Source organism: Haliotis rufescens, unplaced genomic scaffold, assembly GCF_023055435.1.
Source record: "Haliotis rufescens isolate VD_foot unplaced genomic scaffold, xgHalRufe1.0.p SCAF_4, whole genome shotgun sequence".
NCBI lineage: Eukaryota > Metazoa > Mollusca > Gastropoda > Lepetellida > Haliotidae > Haliotis > Haliotis rufescens.
Window position 1 is genome coordinate 10,798,752 of NW_025964112.1, and position 18,676 is coordinate 10,817,427.

At 41.1% G+C, this 18,676-nt stretch overlaps 1 protein-coding gene across 2 annotated transcripts in view; it reads right to left on the minus strand.

Moving 5' to 3' along the window:
• Positions 1-718: 718 nt before the first annotated feature.
• The window catches only part of LOC124125268 (ADAM 17-like protease), a 38,751-nt gene continuing 20,793 nt past the window's right edge, over positions 719-18,676 (minus strand). Inside the window, exons 14-24 of one of the 2 annotated variants that reach the window (XR_007218111.1) lie at positions 18,385-18,454; positions 13,494-13,620; positions 12,891-12,992; positions 11,094-11,156; positions 9,882-9,955; positions 7,643-7,758; positions 5,918-5,999; positions 5,070-5,158; positions 3,726-3,773; positions 1,614-2,964; positions 719-1,581 (exon numbers count right to left, since the gene is read on the minus strand). Coding sequence is in view for 1 of the 2 variants with exons in the window: in XM_046488542.2 (XP_046344498.2) it covers positions 2,815-2,964; positions 3,726-3,773; positions 5,070-5,158; positions 5,918-5,999; positions 7,643-7,758; positions 9,882-9,955; positions 11,094-11,156; positions 12,891-12,992; positions 13,494-13,620; positions 18,385-18,454 (921 nt within the window). In the remaining variant the exon portion in view is untranslated. Of the gene's footprint in view, positions 2,965-3,725; positions 3,774-5,069; positions 5,159-5,917; positions 6,000-7,642; positions 7,759-9,881; positions 9,956-11,093; positions 11,157-12,890; positions 12,993-13,493; positions 13,621-18,384; positions 18,455-18,676 lie in introns of both variants that reach the window. The other variant, XM_046488542.2, reaches the window with a different exon arrangement.

The window sequence follows — 18,676 nt, forward strand, 5'->3', positions numbered from 1 at the left end:
AGCTTCTATGCTAAAACAATACTGCATCTATGTTATATCGAATACTGCATTTCGAATGAACACTGCAAAAATGCTTCATCAATCTTACATCAATGCTACCGTATTCAATGTAATAAGCGCCCAGGGCGCTCTCAAAATCAGAAAAGGGCACTTATTAGAATGCAATCTTGGTTAAAAAACGGAATTGAAAGATCGTAAATTTTGTGGTTTGGCAAATGCAGAAAAGAATCTGTGTCCGTATTTTACCCCATAGAGATATATGTCTCTCACAAGTAATACTATGTGCATGCTTAGCAACTACCGCAGTGGGCTCTTATTAAAGCGGGGCGCTAATTACGTCAAATATGGTATATCAATACCAGATCTATGTTGTATCGAATATTGTACCTATGCTGTAATATATCCTGCATCTATGTTATATCAAATACTGCATCTATGTCATTACTATAATGCATCCTTGCTCTATCCATTCCAGATCAGACTGCCTCCATGGTCTAGTGGTAGAGCGTCCTCCTGGAGAGCAGAAGGTCCAGGGTTCGATCCCCGGCTGCGTCATACCAAAAGATGTTGAAAGATGTTACTTGTTGTTACCCTGTCTGGCGCTCGGCATTAAGGGGCTAAAACAAGGACTGGTCGGCTCGGAGTCAGTATATTGTGTCTGAGTGGGGTATTCATGTTAAACTATTCATGTCAGTGGGCTAGCACAATTAAAATCGGCATTAGTCCAGACTAGTAAAAGCAGCCACACACACACACACACACACACACTCAAGCATGTCGGAATAATCTTGGATGCAACGTTAATCCCCATTTCACCTCACCTCTCCTCACCCATTCCAGATCCAAGCTGCATCATTAGTGTTTTAAGTTATGCTATATCAAATACTGCACCTATGCTGTATAAAATACTGCACCTATGCTATATCAAATACTGCACCTATGCTATATCAAATACTGCACCTATGCTGTATAAAATACTGCACCTATGCTGTATAAAATACTGCACCTATGCTATATCAAATACTGCACCTATGCTATATCAAATACTGCACCTATGCTATATCAAATACTGCACCTATGCTGTATAAAATACTGCACCTATGCTGTATAAAATACTGCACCTATGCTATATCAAATACTGCACCTATGCTATATCAAATACTGCACCTATGCTGTATAAAATACTGCACCTATGCTATATCAAATACTGCACCTATGCTATATCAAATACTGCACCTATGCTATATCAAATACTGCACCTATGCTATATCAAATACTGCACCTATGCTGTATAAAATACTGCACCTATGCTATATAAAATACTGCACCTATGCTGTATAAAATACTGCACCTATGCTATATAAAATACTGCACCTATGCTATATCAAATACTGCACCTATGCTGTATAAAATACTGCACCTATGCTATATCAAATACTGCACCTATGCTGTATAAAATACTGCACCTATGCTGTATAAAATACTGCACCTATGCTATATAAAATACTGCACCTATGCTATATCAAATACTGCACCTATGCTGTATAAAATACTGCACCTATGCTATATCAAATACTGCACCTATGCCATGTATGCTGTATAAAATACTGCACCTATGCTATATCAAATACTGCACCTATGCTGGATCAACACTACATTTATTCTCAATCCATACTGTACCTACCGGTATCCTTTAATCACTATTCATTTCATTTGACATCATACTGCATAGATAAATGACTACATAACGACTACAGACTGTTACACTTACAAACTAGAACTCTGTAGCCAACTCGTTGTGTACAGTGTTTATAAACACTCCCAAAGGGTAATTATTGCAGCGAATATGGTAAGGTCAGGTTTATTTATTTTGGAGGGTGGGGGTGCTAAAAAATTTCAGGTTGGTAGGTTGAAAAAATAGAAAAAATAACAATTTCAATTTCAAATATAATTTTTTGATTTCCTCAAAAAACATTTCCATAAAATACATTTTTCAACAGGTTTTGATTATAGCACTTTGGTTTTTTTGTCTTGACAAAAATCAGCATCTGTACCATTTATGGTAATTGAGAATGGGTAATAGATAATTACAGTTATTGTACTGGTCTGTCTTCCAGACCCTAAAGAAAAATATATAAAAGGAGTCTAACTCAAGTCTAGAATAATTTGGCAAGTCTGCTGAGGATTATTCTGGGCTTCATTTGGATTTTATTTATTTTATTTTATTGATATACATTTTTAGATAAGATAACTTTATTTTAGGGACTAAATTTCAGTCTATTATCATACAGACAAACACTTGTGAGGAGTGAGTGATTTGTGATTAATGTCTGAACATGACTTCAGTAATATCACAGCATGTCAGCTTACTGGTAGAAGAAAGCCTGAAGTGCTGCAGATCACTGATGTCTACCACATTGTAGAAACCCACAAACCTGGAAAACAGCTGATAGATGAAGGATAATGAAGATGAATATGGGATTTTACCCCATCATCATCAGATTTGGCAAGGTAAAGGGATACAACTCCGTCAAGCAAATTTCAACACCTTAGACTAGTGGGCCATGCTTGCTCAAGATTAGTGATGACTCCACAGAAATGTGGCCATTTTGCCCAACATAAACACCCCTCCAGCTGAGAATTGCAATAAATCTACATGCAATCTGGCCCCCTGTAGTTTGTGCTTGTCTAACATGGAGCCGACAGTACGTCAATGTTTTACGTTTGCAAAACCAATCATTGCACAAACGACATGTTGACAACAAATACCCACTTCTTGTCTTTCATGAAAGTAAGCTATGAAGCCTTGAGTGGTCAAACTGTGGACTCTTTTTCCATGGACTGCACTGAACCTGTGGACTGGGACAAGGCCCTCCTGGGTGGCGCTGGTCGGCCTAGGCGCCGGATTCCTGACACCTGGATTTTTCTCTCCAAGACTTCATCACTGGTGATAAGGTAGGGACTCTGCAGGGAAAACATCAACTCTTATTTTCACCTGGTGTTAGCTAGACTACACGGTCAATGTATTTATTCATGACATATCTCTACATATCTCTGTGTGGTATATTGACATATCTCTCTATGTGGTATTCATGACATATCTCCACATATCTCTATGTGGTATTCATGACATATCTCCACACATCTCTGTGTGGTATATTGACATATCTCTACATATCTCTGTGTGGTATTCATGACATATCTCTATGTGGTATTCATGACATATCTCCACATATCTCTATGTGGTATTCATGACATATCTCCACACATCTCTGTGTGGTATTCATGACATATCTCCACACATCTCTGTGTGGTATATTGACATATCTCTACATATCTCTGTGTGGTATATTGACATATCTCTATGTGGTATTCATGACATATCTCCACATATCTCTATGTGGTATTCATTACATATCTCCACACATCTCTGTGTGGTATTCATGACATATCCCCACACATCTCTGTGTGGTATTCATGACATATCTCTATGTGGTATTCATGACATATCTGTATGTGGTATTCATGACATATCTCTATGTGGTATTCATGACATATTTACACACATCTCTACATGGTATTCATGACTTATTGTCTGGTCCAGACCAATTATTTACAGACCACCGTCATATGACTGGAGTATTCCTGAGTGTGGCGATAAACAAACAAACAAACAAACAAACAAACAAAATCTACTAACGGCAACAACGGCATCAGCCACTTACCCCTTTCCAATCTCGGACATCTTTACTTTCTTTTTCCTCTCTCTTGTCCTGAAATCAAAATTATAATTTATAACATCTTGAGGAGTACTGATTGAATCAACACATATGAGGTAAAAAAAATATGAAATATACCAATGCCCCGTTTCATATAGTGTTCATCACATTATGAATACCGTAACTACTAAACATTAACATAGACTTGCGGCAGTCATAACACTAAGATAGTAAAACAGGGTCCAGGTGAGTGAGTGATTGTCTAACACCAATGTCACAGCAGCATCACAGTCAAATTGGGACTTGAGAAACAAGTGGTTGATAACATGAGCACCTATCTACTTCATGTGACCCATAGTCAACCGGGTGCCCTCTCCACAAACCATTCATAGCGTAAGCCTAAAATAAACTATAAAGTTTCATTCGGTTTATATTGGAGGTGGTGAGGTGAAATGGGGAAATCACATTCAAGATAGTTTCACTTATATAGCGATCAGCATGCATGTGTGTGTGGCTGCTTGTACTTGTCCAGACCTAGTGCCAGCCAACTTAGAGGTGAGGTGAAATGGGGTTTAACGTCGCATCCAAGTGTATTGCACTTACATAGCGATGTGCATGTACGTGTGTGTGTTTGTGTGGCTGCTTGTATTAGTCCGGACAGGTGTCGATTTATAGTGCTAGCTCACTGAGATACCATGCTGCAGTTTAACATGAATACCCCATTAGGACCCAGTATACTGACTCTGAGCTGACCAGTCCTTGCTTTTGCCACTTAATGTCGAGCGCCAGACAGGGTAACAAGAAGTACTTTTTTTTAACGTCTTTTGGTATGACACGGCTGGGGATTGAACCCTGGACCTTCTGCTCTCCGGGTGGATGCTCAACCACTAGACCATGGAGGCGGTAGCCAACTTAGAAACCAATTCTAAACTTTATTACAGTGTGAAACAAACCACTTTCGTGCTTTGACAACTCAATTTTATTGGAGATACTATTAGTATCTCAACTAGTTTTGGATAGTTGACAGTGAAGAGGACTTCTGTTGAAAATATGAAGATTTTTCTGGAATGCTACAGCCAAAATACAGGACTTCTGACACTGTTATAATAGAGGTTCTGTATTTCTAACAATTATTTTAACTTGGATACCCCACTCAGAAACATTACACTGACTCCGAGCTCGTCAGTTCTTATTTCATCCCTTGATACTGAGGTTTGCATCATTAAGAAATTAGTTATAAAGTACCTGAAAGAAGAGTGAGTGAGGCAGTTGGGTTTGAATGAAGAAAGCAAATATGCAGGAATACTGCCCACATTGCGTGTAGTGGGATCTGCTTGATGGTGGACTTACTATACAGCTGAACACCCAGCTGGCAGGCACCCAGATGATCAAGGACAACACGATGACCGTCCCCACAATGTTGCTTCTCATGATCTCCACTGTAACAGGAACAAAATACATACTGATCATCAGGCTTCTGCTGCACACGCATTGATGTTTGTTTGTTTGTTTCTTGCTTAACTCCGCACTCAGCAATATTCCAGCAATATGATGGCGGTCTGTAAATAATCAAGTCTGGACCAGACAATCCAGTGACTGACACCGTGAGCATCAATCCACACATTTGGGATCGATGACAAGCATCAACCAAGTCAGTGAGCCTGACCACCCGATTCCGTTAGTCTCCTATTTTAAGACAAGCATAGTCGCCTGTTTCGGCAAGCATGGGTTGCTGAAGACCTGTTCTACCCTGGATCTTCATGGGTCCACACAATTATATGATCTGCGAGTCTGGATGGCCTATATATTGCAGTTTGATGTATTGAAACAAGTGATCAAGATCAAGTTTACTTTGGAACAAGGATATTAACATGTAAGATTAACATAGAGCTTCAGAGGTTGCACTATTGAAGTTTGGATGTCAAGTACGCCACACGTCACAGTTGTCAATCCGGGGCTCCCAGGTGAGCCGACATGGGTTTTACGCCAAGTTATGTAAGCAAATTGACAAGATGTGGTAGGTCAGCATGTGAGGGATTATTTATTTAATTACATTCTGGCTTTTTTGACAATGTGGGGAAGTTAATAAAAGAAATATGCCTCCTGACGAATATTATGGTTGGTCTGCAAAAATAGAACTATTGCGAGTGTGCCTTGCTCCCAATCTTCGCAGAACTTTCCTGCTTTCCTGAACTTACCAAATTTACTGGGAGTGAGTTTCTCTATGAAGTCAAAGAACCTGTAGATAAGATCCGTTGTGGTCTTGGTGCAGGTCCCTTCCTGAAAACAGATGGCACTTTGTGGTTGCATATGTTCTAACTCTAACCCTAGCCCATCAACCATCCCACACGCAAGCCATCCTCCATCCCACACCATCCTGCATCCCACACCATCCTGCATCCCACACAATCCTCCATCCCACACCATCCTGCATCCCACACCATCCTGCATCCCAAACCATCCATCCCACACCATCCTGCATCCCACCCACACCATCCTGCATCCCACACCATCCTGCATCCCACACCATCCTGCATCCCACACCATCCTGCATCCCACACCATCCTCAATCCCACACCATCCTGCATCCCACACCATCCTGCATCCCACACCATCCTCAATCCCACACCATCCTGTATCCCACACCATCCTCCATCCCACACCATCCTGCATCCCACACAATCCTGCATCCCACACCATCCTCCATCCCCCACCATCCTGCATCCCACATCATCCTCCATCCCACACCATCCTGCATCCCACACCATCCTGTATCCCCACACCATCCTCCATCCAACACCATCCTGCATCCCACACCATCCTGCATCCCACACCATCCTGCATCCCACACCATCCTCCATCCCACACCATCCTGCATCCCACACACAAGCCATCCTCCATCCCACACCATCCTCCATCCCACACTATCCTGCATCCCACACCATCCTGCATCCCACACTATCCTCCATCCCACACCATCCTCCATCCCACACCATCCTCCATCCCACACGCAAGCCATCCTCCATCCCACACCATCCTCAATCCCACACCATCCTGCATCCCACACCATCCTGCATCCCACACCATCCTGCATCCCACACCATCCTCCATCCCACACCATCCTGCATCCCACACCATCCTGCATCCCACACCATCCTGCATCCCACACCATCCTCCATCCCACACCATCCTCCATCCCACACCATCCTCCATCCCACACCATCCTGCATCCCACACCATCCTCCATCCCACACCATCCTGCATCCCACACTATCCTGCATCCCACACCATCCTGTATCCCACACCATCCTGCATCCCACACCATCCTGCATCCCACACCATCCTCCATCCCACACCATCCTGCATCCCACATCATCCTCCATCCCACACCATCCTGCATCCCACACCATCCTCAATCCCACACCATCCTGCATCCCCACACCATCAGCCATCCCACACCATCCTGCATCCCACACCATCCTCCATCCCACACCATCAGCCATCCCACACCATCCTGCATCCGACACCATCCTCCATCCCACACCATCCTGCATCCCACACCATCCTGCATCCCACACTATCCTCCATCCCACACCATCCTGCATCCCACACTATCCTCCATCCCACACCATCCTCCATCCCACACCATCCTGCATCCCATGCCGTCCTGCATCCCCACACCATCCTCCATCCCACACCATCCTCCATCCCACTCCATCCTCCATCCCACACCATCCTCCATCCCACACCATCCTGCATCCCCCACCATCCTCCATCCCACACAATCCTCCATCCCACACCATCCTCCATCCCACGCCGTCCTGCATCTCACGCCGTCCTGCATCCCACACCATCCTGCATCCCACACCATCAGCCATCAAACACCATCCTCCATTCCAAACCCTGAAAATGAGTCAACCTACCTTTGAGCAGTAACCCTGGTAACAGGGCCTTCCTTCCTCCAGATTTCCCCCCCTAGGTTTACACCCCTCCGGGCCACTGTCTGTGTGTTTACAACATCTGGCGCAGGCACTCTGTTCTATAGCGAGACATCAAAATCATCATTTAATCCTCAAACAACCACAACCACAATATGATCATAACCTTATTTATATAGCCATGAATTGTATCATTCTAGGTTCACAGATGTTTTTATAAAACAAGTTTTAGGCCAGTCATATATAAAATAAAAGATAAACATGTTTCCTCTAATACTTTCTTATCAACCCTCCTCAGTCGTGAGTTGGTTGAAATATCCTTTGCTGCCATTTTTAACTTTTGAAAATTGCTAGACATTTGTATTGACTTTAAAGAAGATGGATTTCATGACTTGGATTTATACAGTTGATCAGAGTATTTAGTGTTTATTCAATTTATACCAGTTTATATTTTTATCTTTTTTTAAACCATCTCCATGATGTAGAGGATAGAGCATCTGCCCAGAGAGCAGAATGAGGTGGTTCAATCCCATGGCTGTATCATACCAGAACATGTTAAAAGATGGCACTTGTACCGGTACATATAAGCTTATACATAATGACAGACGCAGGATTGGTCAGGGGTAAAACATATTTTGAATGTCATTTTCATTTCCAAATTGGCAGTATTTGGCCTTGGTTTAATAGATCAATAAACAATGGCCTTAAAACATGTATAATGTGGGGGAAGTTCTTGTTTGTTTGTTTGTAGTTTAACGCCGCACTTCAGCTATATGACGTCGGCCTGTAAATAATCATGTGTCGACCAGCTAATCCAGTGATTGACATCATGAGCATCGATCCACGCAATTGGGAACCATGACGATCATCATCCATGTCACTAAGACTGACCACCGGATCCAACGACAACTCAGGGGTAGGTAACTTTCAAGGGGAGGTAATGCTAACCAAACCACAGTGATATGCTTTTAACCTATCATTGAACATCTGTATCACTCTGTGTCAGCTTACTGTGGGGGGAAGTCCAAGGTGGGGCAAATTGTCGACATCACCACTTAGGTGTAACCATGAACATTGAGATCAAGGATGATAATCAGGTACATGACCTGATCAAACCTGAGGTGAGGTGAGGTGAAATGGGGTTAAACGTCACGTCCAAGATTATTGCACTTATAGAGCGACGGGCATGTACGTGTGTGTGTTTGTGTGGCTGCTTGTATTAGTCCGGACTGATGCCGATTTATAGTGCTAGCTCACTGAGATACCATGCCGCAGTTTAACATGAATATCCCACTCAGACACAGCATACTGACTCCGAGCCGACCAGTCCTTGTTTTAGCCCCTTAATGCCGAGCGCCAGACAGGGTAACAACAAGTACCATCTTTTAACGTCTTTTGGGATCGAACCCCGGACCTTCCGCTCTCCGGGCGGACGCTCTACCACTAGACCATGGAGGATGAAACCTGACCATTGCTTGTCGTGAGTGAGTTGAGTTTTACATCCCTTTTCGCAATATTCCAGCAATGTCATGGTGGAAGACCCTAGAAATGCGCTTCACACATTGTACCCATGTGGGGAATCCAAACCTGGGCCTTTGGCGTGACAAGCAAACGCTTTAACCACTAGGCTACTCCACTGGCCCCCTTTGTTTGTTGAACATAGTGTGTTCGGTTTTGTTTACAGGACACCTCACTCAGCAATATTCCAGCTAATCACGACGGGCTGAAACTAATCAAGTTTGGATGGATGTTGTTTAACATGGCACACAGCAATATTCAAGCCCTATGGCCGCGGAATCACACAATCCTGTGATAGATCTTATGAACAACAACCCATGATGTTGGGGTACAATGACACGATGACACGATGACACGCAATTAACCAAGTCACCGAGCCCTACCACCCAATCCTCTTATGACAAGCATGGGGTGTGAGGTCTTCATTGGGCGGTGGGTTATGCTTGTTTGTTTGTTTGTTTGTTGTCTAATGCTGCACTCAGCAATATTCCAGCTATATGACTGGACCAGATAATCCAGTGATTGACATCATGAGCATTGACCTACTCAATTTGGATACAATGACATGCATCAACCAAGTCAGCAAACCTGACCAACTGATCCTGTTTTTCACCTCTTATGACAAGCATAGTCACCTTTTACGGCAAGCATAGTTTACTGAGGATACAGTGGGTTATGTATACAAGTAGGTAGATGAACATCTTACTGTCCAAGCAGATGCACGGCTCCATGTCCATAACTTCACAGAAAGACTTGCATATACCATCGTAGCATTTCCCACTGTAAAACATATATTGTTGTAGCTATGAACAAGGAATCCTAAACAATCAGGTCCTAAATGATCATTACACTGCAACAGAGTTTCTAACTACCAGGACCGATTGTATCCAACTTAAATGATCGATTTATGTATCAAACCTTCTGTAACTAATGTATCATTAAATCCACCTGTAATGTTTTAAAGATGTTGTATTTTCATGAGTCATGAGTCAAAGGAAAGTTCTTGGGCATCATTAGCAGTCATTAAAACAAACTTGGCTGGGAAAATAATGTTGATGCTTTGGATGCATAAGGAAAGACTGTGTTTTCAGAAACCGAACTCAGCATTTCGAATCCATAAGTGATGAAGAAGTTTGGGCAGACTACCTTTGGGGAAGACAAGCATCTGATGCATCTGTGATGTTGTGAGAGATGAATTACAGCCCAAATCTTCAAGATATATTCGCAAGTTTTGAGCTACAGTTGAATGTTTGATAATTACGATGTCGGAACTAGAAGCATTGTGATATGCTAATAAACGTTTGATACAACCTATTTTAAAGAGTGAGTGAGTGAGTGAGTGAGTGAGTGCTTAATGCCACTTTGAACAGTATTCCAGTTATATCACAGTGAGTCAGGTTTTTTTGGGAGGAAAGGCTGAAGTGATGCAGGTCTCAGACTCTTAACATTTCAGTGAAACCCATGAGCATGGGGATACTGCTGACAAACAAAAAAACAAAAATGGGAATCGAACCCAAAATCATAGGTTTCTGTCATGCACAACAGACGCGACTCTGCACAGCGAATTGCAGCACCTTAGATGACTGGGCCACCTGTGTCCCCTTTAATGATGCATTTAACTAATGATGCATTAAGAAATTAATGTATCATTTGGGTTTAAGGTAGCCATTAGTTAAGGAAGGTTTGATACAATCAGGTCCTGAAAAACAGACATGTGTAACTGAGTAGGTCATGCTCATTTTTGTTTTTGATTTTTGTTAACCATTTATTATCATATGATTTTGTAGTTAATAAATTTACACAGATTGTGAATTCCTTCAAACCCAAATTATTTTGTTGGTAGCAACACCAAACAGTGATTAATGTTTGTTCACAATTCGGGAATTAATCTTGAAGTGTTACAGTAAATTGTACATACCCATCTATACAATCTGTTCCATTCAACTTCGGCTCGGCCATTGGGCAGTCATAACTAGAACCGCTGGAATAGTGCTAAGGAAAACATTAATGGGAGGTCAATTGTTGTTCGTACAGTTATTTATTTCCAAGGAACAGTTGGACCTACACAGCCCAACCCCCTCACAATGATGGACTGTTAGAACAAGTCCATGTAAGGGACTGGTCATTGGTCATAGGTAGCTGGTGAGATTTGTATCATACTTTGTTTACGCCCGGTTTCTTCATGATAAATGGCACTATAAGTCCCAGACGAATTCTGCGTTTCCGTGATCGTGGAATGATTGGCAGAAAATGTAACTTCCTGCAGAATAGCTAAAACATCACGGAAGTTGTCTTTTGTTATCAATCAATAGACTAATTTTAACAGATTTTGCACTCGAGAGATGCCCATTCATTTAACATGCGATTCAAACATGCAAAATATGAATCCTACAATAAAATGAAATTTGAAATATATCACTCACTCTTAAATGTTCTTGTGGTATAACAACTAAATAGACTAACTAATAAGGCTAATCCTTAATGAGTCTAAATTGAAGTAATTGCTGAATGTTATTCTAATATATTCGATGACAGATTTACTTTAAATAAAATAGTTCAAGGCAATCTATAAGACTATGTAGACATATCTTTTGTCTTATTGGATATTATGTCTGGGAGATGGGATCTTGATACCTTAGGCTAGTATTTATCTGAGAGCTTTAAATCTATTAAACTATGTAGACATAATTTTTGTCTTATTGAATAGTATGTCTAGGAGATGTGTTCTCGTTACCTTAGACTAGCATCTATCTAAAAAGCTATGACTGAAATTACTGATATTACTGATATTACTGATATTACTGATACTGATTTACCTGATGATATGTATTTCTTGCTAAACAAAAATTATATGAAATGTTGTACAAATATTACACCCTGATAACTCATAGAAGCACATGCTGATGATCTAATTATTATATGAAAACTTAGTATAAATGTTATATCATGATATAACCATGACACTACATCTAACCATAAATAAATATCAGATGATATGCATATGTATTTGCATAATTTTATGTCTTGAAATTTCCAATTGCAAGAGATTAAATATTGTAAAGAACCCAGGATTTGTAATTTTTGCTGTAGAATTTTGATATTTTACTGCAGAAGTCGTCTGTGACAGCACAATATTAGTGTGGCTGTTAGTCTGACAACAGACCGGTTACATGAGATAGTGAGTGAGTGATTGAGTTTGGTTTTACGCCGCTTTTAGCAATATTCCAGCAATATCACGGCGGGGGACACCAGATATGGGCTTCACACATTGTACCCATGTCGGGAATCGAACCCGGGTCTTCGGCGTGACGAGCTTTAACCACTAGGCTACCGGACCGCCCCTACATGAGATAGTGAAAATGTGAGGACTGCTAGTATTCAGTTCACTATCCAGATGTCTTGTAATAATTTTCATCTTTTACCACCAATATACATTTGTCTACTTTCAACCTGACAACTTTTGTAAGAATTTACAAAATAAATAATTCTTGCTTTCCTACACGATCATTTCCGTGAACAGGCAGTTTCTTGAAGCAGTTTCCTAACATGTTTCTGGTATTGTTTCAAGAGCTCATAATCCTAAGTGCTATAATTAGGAATAAGTTAAAGGTGTCAGGAAATGGTAAATTACGTTTATAAGGCACTAATCTCTGAGATATATATTATCTCTGCATAATAATCTCGGTTCGTGGGGAGATGGTTGCGAAAAGGATACTTGCACTTGGTGGTCTGTAGACAGCTGTTGGGGGACGTGATTCTACACTGGTAGTCCTCAGTGGCCATCTGGCAGTTCTCACAGCACTCCGAGTTCATGGGGCTGAAATATAGACCAGTGTTAGTTCATAACTCTCTCACAGACTAGACTGAAGTACAGACCAGGGTTAGTTCACATCTCTCTCACTGAACTGAAACACAGGCAAGGATTAGTTCATAGCTATCTCAGAGACTAGACTGAAGCACAGACCAGGGTTAGCTCACAACTCTCTCACTTGACAATGTAATATTTTCTGTGGAAAACAACACGTTTTTACTGCAAATGTAGGAATTGTGTATGCGCTGGTGATGTGCTTCATTCCAATGTGCTTTATAGATGGGGTCTATAAATTAGCATTGATTTTGAAGGCTTTTACAGGGTGGTTGCCTTATAGGTGGGGGTCGCTTATAGTCAGCGATATACGGGATATATCTACCTGCACTATATATCTATCTGCACTATATATTTACCTGCACTATATATCTACCTGTACTATATATCTAACCGTACTATATATCTACCTGTACAATATATCTACCGGCACTACCTGGACGATATATCTACCTGCAAGTGGCTCCTGACTTGAACCGACACTTGCTGGTGCAGCAGTCGTCACCATCAGGTCCGGCGTCACAGTTCTCCAGGTTGTCCACGATGCCGTTCCCACAGTATGGCACATTGTCCTTCCTCTCTGTCAACACCAAGAATGAGTGAGTGAGGGAATGAGTTCATATGCCAACATCAGCATCAGTCAAATCACAGTGGCCCTCATCCGATATCAAGCTTGTTACAAAATTTCCATTGGCTGATAGTATGAACTGGTTACGAATCCTCCGACTCAAAATACAAAGAAAATGGAAAAAACAATTTAATAAAAATTATAATTTTTAACCAATATTTTTATTAGTGCCAACCCCAAAAAGAATACCCCTTGTACTAGAATAAAAAAAAATATTTCTAGAATCTTGCAAAGCAGTAACGAGATGACTTTGTCATCAAAACTCACGACTTTGCTTCCACAATGACCTTGTCTTGTCATGTCAGAATCTTTTCATATTTTTGTGTGTTTCCTACCGAACTGAATGTCTTTTGGAAACATCCGAAACTAACTAAGATTGTCTCAACAGTTTGCCATACTTCCATCCAATGCAAAATTTCAAGACTTTTGTATCACTATAGCCACATGATGTCAGTCTGCACAGGACTCCTGTCTGATCAAGTAGCAGGCTCAAAGGCTTTAATCATTATTTGTTTGTTTGTTTTTTGGTTTTTGTTGATTAACGCTGCACTGAGCAATATTCCAGCTATATGACAGCAGTCTGTAATAATCGTGTCTGGACCAGATAATCCAGTGATTGATATCATGAGCATTGATCCACGCAATTGGGATACAATGACATGCATCAACCAAGCCAGCGAGCCTGACCAACCGATTCCATAAGTCGCCTCTTACAAGCATGGGCTGCTGTAGACCAATTCTAATCTGGATCTTCACGGGTTCTTTAATCATTAACGATGTCTGCCTGTCTATATTCAGAGTATTTAACTATTTCTAACATAGACAGTTTTAAATGAAGATGATTTTATCCAACTTCCAGATTGAAAAACAAAGGGAGTTAGTGTGTCTGTCTGGACTCTCCTATTAAACATTGGGAAATCACTCACAGTCATAACAGTTTGGTATAAATGTATAATTAATAGTATTTGATTATTTAAAATACTTTAAGCACATATGGATAAAATGTTGATCTACAAGAAAACATAATAAATTATATATTTTAGTGTGAATATTTTTGAGCAAATGGACAAATATATGCACATTTAGTACTCCCCACTATCTGAAATGTGCAGCACTATCATAATACAGTATCGTCATCCAACAAGGTTACAATGCAGTGACGTCATACTTCAAAGAACTTAACAGCGTTACTCTCATTGGCTTTTGCTGAAAGCAATATGCGACCTGTCATAAAAACAGAATGATTTCAAGTTTTGTATGGTGTCTTACTCTGTATGACAATCTGACTGTAGACTACGATTTTCACCTACAGCGCCCCATACTGGCAATAGTCTTTCCTAAAATATGTTGTTATAGACTCCGAAATATGAGAGTTCGAGTTGCGCAGTGAACACAAAAATAATGCCAGCAAACATCCTTTATGTGTAGGTTGACTCAACAATTTCACAAATATTTGAGAGTGAGTGGGGTTTTACACTGCTTTTAGCAATATTCTTTGCATATCAGGCTTTGGAGACAGAAATGGGCTTCACACATGTGACAAGCCAATTCCTGGCCACCCGACTGCTCCTATATCCCATAGGGTGCATGTTGTGTATTGTATAAAATATATAATACCATGACCAGTATCGATCCACAGACTCTCTACTTTATCAGTGCCAATACTTGCATTCGGATTACCTCCCTTGTTTGCTCTCTTGGATATGAGATCGTTATGTAATAAACCGCATGGTTTTTCACCCGCCATTGATTTGGGTTAGTTATTTGGAAACTAAATGCATACGCCAGTGAAAACGTGACAATTTTGTGACGAGGATTGTTTTTGTTCACGCCACTAGTGACAAACGAATTTTTAGCTATAATGGCAGCCATTGGAAACATTGAAGCGTTTGACGAAGCGAACGGCACATGGGATGTGTATGCTGAACGCATGGACGCGTATTTGAAGGCGAATGCAGTTGAGGAAAACTTACTTGTGGGTTCATTTCTGGCTGTAATTGGAAACAGAACTTATACTTTACTCAGAAGTCTTGTATCACCGGGGAAACCGGCAGATAAATCTTTGGAGGAACTGACGAATGTTTTAAAGGAACACTACAGTCCGAGACCTGTTGTAATTTCTCAGAGACATAGATTAAGAAACCGGCGCCAAGAAACAAGTGAAACTATCGCCCAATATGTTGCTACACTTCGTGAGTTGAGTGAACATTGTGATTTGGGACAAATCTGAATGACCAATTACGTGATCAGTTAGTTTGTGGTCTCAGATCGGATTCAATACAAAAGAGAGTTTTGTCAGAAGATGCATTGACACTGGAAAAAGCATTGAAGATTTCAGTTTCCCTTGAGACAGCTGCCAAAGACACTCAAGAATTACACAACAAGGTAACATCAGAAGTAAACAAGTTATCAGTAAAGAAGAAAACTTTCCACAGAGATAAGCATGACAAGCGTCACACATATCCATGCTGTAGTCACTGCTCCAAGACAAATCATCATGCTAATGACTGTTGGTTCAAAGACATTGAATGTTACAAATGTGGCAAACCTGGACACATTAAAGCTATCTGTAGATCTAAACCATTAAGATCAGATGGGAGGAAGAAACAAGGTTTTGACAAACACAGGGTTCATCATCCAGATGAAGAACAAGGTGACGATATGAATGAACTTCCTCTTTTCTATGTGAAAGGTCACGACCTTGACATCATTTGGGTGTATCTGAAAATCCACAACAGAGAACTGAAGATGGAGCTCGATACAGGATCAGCCTTATCGATCATATCAACCAAAGAATATAAATCTAGATTCAGTGATCTCAACCTGAACAAAACTGATGTTGTTCTAAAGACTTATACAGGTCAACCAGTTAAACCTGAAGGCAAGTTAGACGTTATCGTCGAATATCAAGGTCAGAGGGAGAACTTAGAGTTGTATGAGGTTGATGGTCCAGGGCCGTCTCTACTGGGAAGATCTTGGTTACACAAGATACAGCTTGACTGGCCATCGATTAAACAGTTAACAGCCGTACCCAGAGAAACTAAAGGCGAGTTACAGGACATTTTACAAGCTCATGCACCAGTGTTTCGCAAGGAGCTTGGAACAGTGAAAAATGTTAAAGCAAAGATTGAAGTAGAAGATGGAGTGACGCCAAAGTTTGTCAATGCACGACCAGTCCCCTACTCTCTACGCCCAAAAGTGAAAGAAATTGACAGAATTATATGAAGGTCACCAAGGTGTCGTCAAAATGAAGGCTCTCGCACGAAGCTACGTGTGGTGGCCAGACATAGACAACGACATAGAAGAGACCGCCAAAGAATGTGATGAATGTCAGAGACATCAGAACTTGCCACAACCTTCACCTCTGCATCCATGGCAGTACCCACAAGGTCCATGGCACAGACTGCATGTTGATTTTGCAGGCCCATTTGAAGGTAAAATGTTTTTTGTGGTGATTGATGCTTTCAGCAAGTGGCCAGAGGTTGTAATTATGAATTCAACCACAGCTTCTAAGACCATAGAAGCTCTTCACAGCATATTCGGTAGATTTGGATTACCTCTACAAATCGTAAGTGACAACGGACCTCAGTTCATGTCTGAAGAGTTTGCTCACTTCGCCAGCATGAATGGGTTCCAACACATAACGTCAGCGCCCTATCACCCTGCAAGTAACGGGTTAGCTGAGAGGTTTGTTCAGACCCTGAAACAAGCTTTACGTGCAAGTTCATCCCAAGATTCAACTCTCCAACAGAGACTGTCAGTGTTCTTAATGAGATATAGGAACATTCTACCAGTAAGGAACCACCATCAGTGTTGTTAGTAGGTAGGAGATTAAGGTCAAGATTGGATCTTCTAAAGCCAAGTGTAGCTCAAACAGTGGCTATTTCGCAGGAGAGACAGATCCAAGACCGAGCCAATCGAAGGATTCGAACACAGGAGTTTGAACCCAGTGATACCGTTATGGTAAGGAACTACCATGATGGTCCCAAATGGATACCAGGATCAGTTGTTCAACGCACAGGACCTGTTTTATATCAAGTTCAAGTAGATCCGAACACTACATGGTGACGTCACACAGATCAACTTGTGTCACATACTCCGTCGATACAAGCTACACCTGATCAACACAGTAGCATCAACATTCCATTCCTTGAGGGAGAAAGTTGTACAAATGTTCAGGATACAGTGAACGCAGAACAGTGTGTAAATGACAAGGTTGTCATTCCTGAACGTCGATATCCAGTGCGTGAAAGAAAGGCTCCAGTCCGCCTTGATTTGTGACTTTAATGTCAGCAGTATTAATTGTTTAATTGAAATGATTTGTGTTGTATTAATCAGTTGAAAGACATTCAGTTAAATGTGTTTATTTCAGGGAACAAAGACTTTTAACCAGTGAAGAATTTCATTGACTCTTGTTACTAATGTTTACATGCAAGCTAACTTGGGAAGAGATGTTGTGTATTGTATAAAATATATAATACCATGACCAGTATCTATCCGCAGACTCTCTACTTTATCAGTGCCAATATTTGCATTCGAATTACCTCCCTTGTTTGCTCTCTTGGATATGAGATCGTTTTGTAATAAACCGCATGGTTTTTCACCGGCCATTGATTTGGGTTAGTTATTTGGAAACTAAATGTACACGCCAGTGAAAACGTAACAGTGCACAGTGCCAGGGCAAGATGAAGTGAAGGGACAGATATATGGACTTACCTACAAAACACTTGAAAGCTTTGGCTCTCAGCACATCGGACACATAACGCCTGCTGCAGGGGGAGAATATCTGGGCAGATACGAACACAAATAACTCCATTAGTTGGGATAGAGCTAACATAACTTTCTTATCAACTAACCTTTCATTACTAGCTACGAATAAGTCTGAGCACAAGGAGTCTGGGTGCCGGATGGTACGAGTGCTCTAAGCTATTTAAACCATGGCCAATATTCAAAGAATCCTAGCACCTCAAATGTTGAAACAACATTGTTTTGAGAACCGTATTTTAAA